Source organism: Phoxinus phoxinus, assembly GCF_949152265.1.
Source record: "Phoxinus phoxinus genome assembly, chromosome: 6".
Lineage (NCBI taxonomy): Eukaryota > Metazoa > Chordata > Actinopteri > Cypriniformes > Leuciscidae > Phoxinus > Phoxinus phoxinus.
Window position 1 is genome coordinate 43,854,752 of NC_136881.1, and position 7,500 is coordinate 43,862,251.

The 7,500-nt window shown below is 38.2% G+C and overlaps 1 protein-coding gene across 2 annotated transcripts in view; it reads left to right on the forward strand.

Annotated features, from left to right (window-relative positions):
* Positions 1-7,500, forward strand: part of vav1 (vav guanine nucleotide exchange factor 1) — a 26,521-nt gene that overhangs the window by 8,234 nt on the left and 10,787 nt on the right. For both annotated transcript variants that reach the window (XM_079617010.1, XM_079617011.1), the window contains 12 exons: positions 93-161; positions 266-369; positions 1,630-1,729; positions 1,849-1,944; positions 2,050-2,118; positions 2,327-2,413; positions 2,548-2,633; positions 3,979-4,114; positions 4,205-4,314; positions 4,410-4,511; positions 5,898-5,992; positions 6,102-6,124. In XM_079617010.1, coding sequence (XP_079473136.1) covers positions 93-161; positions 266-369; positions 1,630-1,729; positions 1,849-1,944; positions 2,050-2,118; positions 2,327-2,413; positions 2,548-2,633; positions 3,979-4,114; positions 4,205-4,314; positions 4,410-4,511; positions 5,898-5,992; positions 6,102-6,124 — 1,077 coding nt within the window. The remainder of the gene's footprint in view (positions 1-92; positions 162-265; positions 370-1,629; positions 1,730-1,848; positions 1,945-2,049; positions 2,119-2,326; positions 2,414-2,547; positions 2,634-3,978; positions 4,115-4,204; positions 4,315-4,409; positions 4,512-5,897; positions 5,993-6,101; positions 6,125-7,500) is intronic.

Genomic DNA, 7,500 nt, shown 5'->3' on the forward strand with positions numbered 1-7,500 from the left:
CAGCAGGGTCTGTGACCGCGAAAACACACACACGCTTCTCTCACACACACACACGCGAGCGCTCAGATGTGTGTTTGTTTGTGTGTCCACAGCACTTTCTGAAACCACTGCAGGCTTTCCTTCAGCCGGAGGACGTGGAGACCATCTTCATTAATATTATTGTGAGTCTCTCCGTCATGAGCTGATCTGTGTGTGCGGTTCATCTGTTCAGATCAACAATCCCCTGAATAATCATAATCATAATCCCCTGAGTAATCTCTCACAGGATCTGGCCAAGACCCATCGCTCTCTCCATCACGAGGTGCAGGAGTCTATACTGCACTTAGGAGCCGAAAACCTCTATCAGATCTTCATTGACTACAAGGAGAGGTAACACACACACACTAACACACACTAACCCCTACCCATCACAGAAAACTTTATGCGTTTTTACATTTTTAATAAAACACTGTTTAGTATGTTTTTAAAGCCATTTGAAATACGAGGACTCAGGAAATGTCATAATAAATCACTTTAACATTGTAATACCAGTGTAATACCCATGCCATTATACAAATTTCTGTCATAATATTTAAAATGAATTTCACACACACACACACACACACACACACACACACACACAGACACACACACACACACACACACACACACACACACACACACACACACACACACACACACAGACTGGGAGCGGAGCATGTTCAGCCCTCTAGGGGATTGGATGCATTAATTGTGCTGATTTCTCATTGAGAAATCTTCGCTCCTGGTTGGCTCGCCTAAAAAGTGAAGAGAGTTAAGATGCTGAGACCCGCGTCTCCAGCCCTCCTTTACTATACGCGGTTCTATGAATATGCAAATGAGCCCCGCCTCCACTCACTCCCTCACTCAGAGATCCACTGGTTGACGATCACACGTTGATCTGATTGGTTACAAGGTAGTGTGTGACGTCAGAAACACCAGCGATTTCAAACTGGGTTTTTGAGACTGTCTTTGGTTCACTGCAGTTTTAAGCAGAAAATACTCAGCAATGCTGTCCACTTATGAACTTACACATGGTGTGTGTTAAAGCAGATTAATAACACCACATACACACATAAACAACATTAATGTGTTGTTTGACAACATTTATGTGTTGTCCGCCACTTTGGTGGCGGACTCCAAAGTGACTCTCTTCACTTTGGAGTCCGCCACCAAACACCTGGACAAAATCACCAGCACCAAAGATTTACACCACAGGGGGACTTGATTAAAAAATATATATATTTAAAATAACTAATAAAAAATACAATAAATGCATCAAAATTATTAAAACTTTAAAATTAAAAGGGAACTTGTTAAAATAAAAACTAATTTATTTATTTTGCTCTTTTTTCCTTTAATTTGACCTGTAGTACTAAAAAAAGTATAAATATAAGATACTTTATTTATTTTTTACATTTTTTAAAAACACATTTAAAAAAATAAACAGGAAACAAAAACAACAAAAATAACTAAAATTAAGTTTTAAAAAACTATTTTAAAACTATTTAATTTCTCAGTTAAGTTCATTTTCAAAAATAAGTGAAATAAAAACGAACTAAAACTCTACATGTCACTGACGCTGGACTGTGTGTGTGGACTGTGTGTCAGGCTGCTGCTGTACGGGCGTTACTGCAGTCAGGTGGAGTCCGCCACCAAACACCTGGACAAAATCACCAGCACCAAAGAAGATGTGAAGATGAAACTGGAGGTCAGAAACACACACACACACACAGCCCACACACACATGTTGATCTGATATACATACTAGTGACTTCCCCAGAACTGCGATAACCACCATCAGAGGTTTTAATAGCGTGTGTTTGTCAGGAGTGCTCGATGAGAGCCAACAGCGGCAGGTTTTCACTGCGAGATCTGCTGATGGTTCCCATGCAGAGAGTCCTGAAGTATCATCTGCTGCTGCAGGTAACACACACACACACACACACACACACGTCGCTTGTCTTCTCGTTTCACGGTATTACTGAGTGAGGACGTTTTCAGACATTTGATGACACATGTTTCCCTCAGGAGCTTATGAAACATACAGTGGACCAACAAGACAAGGAAAACTTACGCACTGCACTGGATGCCATGAGGGTGAGTGTGTGTGTGTGTGTGTGTGTGTGTGTGTGTGTGTGTGTGTGTGTGTGTGTGTGTGTGTGTGTGTGTGTGTGTGTAAAACAATGTTTTGACCTTAAAAACTCAGATATAGCTAGTTATTTAACTTTCTATTGAAAACATTTACGTATTTACGTGTGTGTGTGTGTGTGTGTGTGTGTGTGTGTGTGTGTGTGTGTGTTTGCAGGATCTGGCTCAGTGTGTAAACGAGGTGAAGAGAGACAATGAGATCATCCGTCAAATCACAACGTTTCAGCTGTGCATCGAGAACATGGTACAGCGCTTGAGAACAATTCACTTCAGCTCTGAACTCTGATTCTGATTCATTTGTGTTCATTAACACACACTCTCTCTCTCTCTCTCTCTCTCTCTCTCTCTCTCTCTCTCTCTCTCTCTCTGTGTGTTCAGACTCAGTCTCTTGCGTTATACGGCCGTCCCAAAATAGATGGAGAATGCAAGATCTGCAGCCCAGAGAAGAAATCCAAACAGGACAGGTGTGTGTGTGTGTGTGTGTGTGTGTGTGTGTGTGTGTGTGTGTGTGTGTGTGTGTTCAGGTACGCGTTCCTCTTCGATAAGGCTCTGCTGGTGTGTAAGAAGCGCAGTGGGGAGAGTATGGAGCTGAAGGAACTGATTGTGTGTGTGTGTGTGTGTGCGTGTGTGTGTGCGTGTGTGTGTGTGTGTGTGTGTGCTCAGGTACGCGTTCCTCTTCGATAAGGCTCTGCTGGTGTGTAAGAAGCGCAGTGGGGAGAGTATGGAGCTGAAGGAACTGATTGTGTGTGTGTGTGTGTGTGTGTGTGTGTGTGTGTGTGTGTGCTCAGGTACGCGTTCCTCTTCGATAAGGCGCTGCTGGTGTGTAAGAAGCGCAGTGGGGAGAGTATGGAGCTGAAGGAACTGATTGTGTGCGTGTGTGTGTGTGTGTGTGTGTGTGTGTGTGTGTGTGTGTGTGTGTGTGTGTGTGTGTGTGTGTGTGTGTGCTCAGGTACGCATTCCTCTTCGATAAGGCTCTGCTGGTGTGTAAGAAGCGCAGTGGGGAGAGTATGGAGCTGAAGGAACTGATTGTGTGTGTGTGTGCGTGTGTGTGTGTGTGTGTGTGTGTGTGTGTGCGCGCTCAGGTACGCGTTCCTCTTCGATAAGGCTCTGCTGGTGTGTAAGAAGCGCAGTGGGGAGAGTATGGAGCTGAAGGAACTGATTGTGTGTGTGTGGGTGTGTGTGTGTGTGTGTGTGTGTGTGTGTGTGTGTGTGTGTGTGTTCAGGTACGCGTTCCTCTTCGATAAGGCTCTGCTGGTGTGTAAGAAGCGCAGTGGGGAGAGTATGGAGCTGAAGGAACTGATTGTGTGTGTGTGCGTGTGTGTGTGTGTGTGTGTGTGTGTGTGTGTGTGATCAGGTACGCGTTCCTCTTCGATAAGGCTCTGCTGGTGTGTAAGAAGCGCAGTGGGGAGAGTATGGAGCTGAAGGAACTGATTGTGTGTGTGTGTGTGTGTGTGTGTGTGTGTGTGTGTGTGTGTGTGTGTGTGTGTGTGTGTGTGTGTGTGTGATCAGGTACGCGTTCCTCTTCGATAAGGCGCTGCTGGTGTGTAAGAAGCGCAGTGGGGAGAGTATGGAGCTGAAGGAACTGATTGTGTGTGTGTGTGTGTGTGTGTGTGTGTGTGTGTGTGTGTGTGTGTGTGTGTGTGTGTGTGTGTGTGTGTGTGTGTGTGTTCAGGTACGCGTTCCTCTTCGATAAGGCTCTGCTGGTGTGTAAGAAGCGCAGTGGGGAGAGTATGGAGCTGAAGGAACTGATTGTGTGTGTGTGGGTGTGTGTGTGTGTGTGTGTGTGTGTGTGTGTGTGTGTGTGTTCAGGTACGCGTTCCTCTTCGATAAGGCTCTGCTGGTGTGTAAGAAGCGCAGTGGGGAGAGTATGGAGCTGAAGGAACTGATTGAACTTCAACATTATCAGCTGAGAGACGAGCCGTCGGGAGAGAAAGACAGCAAGAAGGTTTGAGTCTCGTCTCGTAGTGTTTCATCAGGTCTTCATCCTCTGCTGTGTTTAACGCTTGTGTGTGTGTGTGTGTGTGTGTGTCTATAGTGGACACACACGTTCCTCCTGATGGACTTATATGGTCAAGGCGGCTACGACCTGTACTTTAAGACGCGTGAGCTGAAGAAGAAGTGGCTGGAGCAGTTTGAGATGGCGCTGTGAGTCGATCAATGGCCCAAGTCATGTGATATTCTTCTGTAGTGTGTCTGATTCCAGTAGTGATTAGTGTGTGTGTGTGTGTGTGTGTGTGTAGGTCCAACATGTGTCCGGAGAACGGCTCTGCTAACGGTCATGACTTCCAGATGCACTGTTTTGAAGACACCACCTCATGTAAAGCCTGTCAGATGCTCCTCAGGTGAACGTCAGTCACACACACACTTCTCCCAGCATGCATCAGTGCAAACGAGTCAACCTGCTCGTTTACACTCATCCTGCCTGTCAAATGTTCATATCATGTCGTTTCATAAAGTAGCTTGCAAGTATTTTTAGTAGTTCTGTTTTTTTTATTGTAATTTTTAATAATAGTAATTTTCAGCTTTTATTTTAGCTTAAGTAGTTAATTTGACATTATTTTAAAAATTTCATATTTTAATACAAATATTTGTCATTTTTATTAGATTTTTAAAAAATATTTCTATTTGTTTTAGTTTTAGTTCTCGAAAATGTTTTTTAATACTTATAGTTTCTGATTTTTTATTTTATTTTATTTTAAGTTTTTAATTTTACCTCATTCATTTTTTATAATTTTTAGATTTTTTTTAATTATTTCTATAAAATTGTTAATTTGATATTTTAGTTTATTTTAGTTTTTAGTATTTAAGTTAATGAAAATATATTTTTAATACTTTAAAACTACTAAAGTAGTTAATTTTTACGTTTTTTTAAACGTTTGTCATTTTTACCATATTTTTTCACTTTTAGTAATTTTGGTATTTCAAAACTCAGTTAGTTGCCAAAGCAGCATTTGTAATTTAGTGTAAGTTTTTAGTACAGTTTATATATGTAATTCTTTAGTTAGCTGTAGTGTGGTGTAAATCCAAGATAAACAGCACAAACACAGTCTTCAACACTCGATGAAGAGCAGAGGAGCAGAAGTCTCTGATTCTTGTTCAGAGGTGACGAGGTTGACAGGTTCACGTTCCTGCACGTCAATCGCTCTTGCGCGCGCGGGTGTGGTCACATTAGAGCTAATGAGGACGCGGTTGAGAAACTGTACATCTCGTTGCTTTCATACGGATTACTTAAACAGAGAATATTTGTTTTTGATATGATTTACAGCATTTAGAAAAAAAGAGTCCAAGCGTTGTAAAGACACATGTCTCAAGTGTGTGTGACAAACATTCGCTGAGTTACAGGTCATTTTCTGTCGCGTTTCAGAATGAACTTCTCATTGAGAGAGACGGCAGAACGCGCATCATGTTTATTTTCTTTATTTTACGGAAAACTCTACATTTTGTTTTTATTATGAGTGTACACAAATAAAATAAGACATTTAACAGTTTTGAACGATGTATACCTCTTCTTGCCTGTATGACAAAAGTTATTTGAGTCTCTTTTGCACTGATAAGAAAAAAAGCGTCACCGCTGACCCCAGACGGGTAACAGCAACAGCGCTAGCTCACAGTTTCAGTTAAAGCTCTTTTTAGAGCGAGAGGAAGCTCTGAGTCGTGGTTCATCAGTTAAGCTCAGAAGATGAAGGTGTGCGTGTGTGTGTGTGTGTGTGTGTGTGTGTGTGTTTCAGGGGCATCTTCTATCAGGGCTACCGCTGCTCGCGCTGTAAGATGGCCGCTCATAAAGAGTGTCTGGGCCGAGTTCCTGCGTGTGGACGAAACTCAGGTGAGAGACGCTGAGACTGTGCTGATGATGATGAGGATGATGATGATGATGATGATGATGACGATGTTCCTTCGCTCGATCTCACATGTGCTTCTCATTTACTCCACAGAACAATCTGGAACGCTGAAGAAGGTTTGAGCCACTGAAAACTCAACTGTGTTTGACACTTGCTCTATATTTAATTTTCTTTCTTTACAACAGTTTGGCCACCATTCTGTTTTAAACTGGACGTTAATAATAGAATATAATAGAATATAATGCAATGTAATGTAATATAATATAATGTAATGTAATATAGTATAATATAATGTCATGTAATGTAATATAATATAATATAATGTAATATAATATAGTATAATATAATGTCATGTAATGTAATATAATATAGTATAGTATTATATAATATTTATTTATTTATTTATTTGATATGGACATTAACAACAGCATTGGACGCACCAGATACATTGTCTTTTAGTGTTATAGCAAGACTGCTAATTTGCAACACTTGTCCATAGGAGGCTACGTATTTCATAAAACATAACAATGCAATATACAAAACATAGTGCAAAACAATACAATGTTTAAAAAATGTAAACAATACACATCATCAATATTAATTTAATACAGCATTACCATGTGTGCAAATTTGCCTTAACTTCAGCCATTGTTTCAGACCTCTGTCAAAGCTAATCATGTCTGTCTGCAGTTTTAAGTCAGTGGGCTTAAAAATATAATATAATGTCATGTAATGTAATATAATATAGTATAATATAATGTAATATAATATAATGTAATATAATATAATGTAATGTAATATAATATAGTATAATATAATATAATGTCATGTAATGTAATATAATATAATATAATGTAATGTAATATAATATAATGTAATGTAATATAATATAGTATAATATAATATAATGTCATGACATGTAATGTAATATAATATAATATAGTATAATGTAATATAATATAGTATAGTATAATATAATGTCATGTAATATAGTATAGTATAATATAATATAATGTCATGACATGTAATGTAATATAATATAGTATAATATAGTATAATATAATATAATGTCATGTAATATAGTATAGTATAATATAATATAATGTCATGTAATATAGTATAGTATAATATGATATAATGTCATGACATGTAATGTAATATAATATAGTATAATGTAATGTAATATAATATAGTATAATATAATGTCATGTAATGTAATTTAATATAATATAATATAGTATAATATAATATAGTATAATATAATGTCATGTAATGTAATTTAATATAATATAATATAGTATAATATAATGTAATATAGTATAGTATAGTATAATATAATGTCATGACATGTAACGTAATATAATATAGTATAATATAATGTCATGTAATGTAATTTAATATAATGTAATATAATATAATGTCATGTAATGTAATATAATATAGTATAATAAAATGTAATATAATATAGTATAATAAAATGTAATATAATATA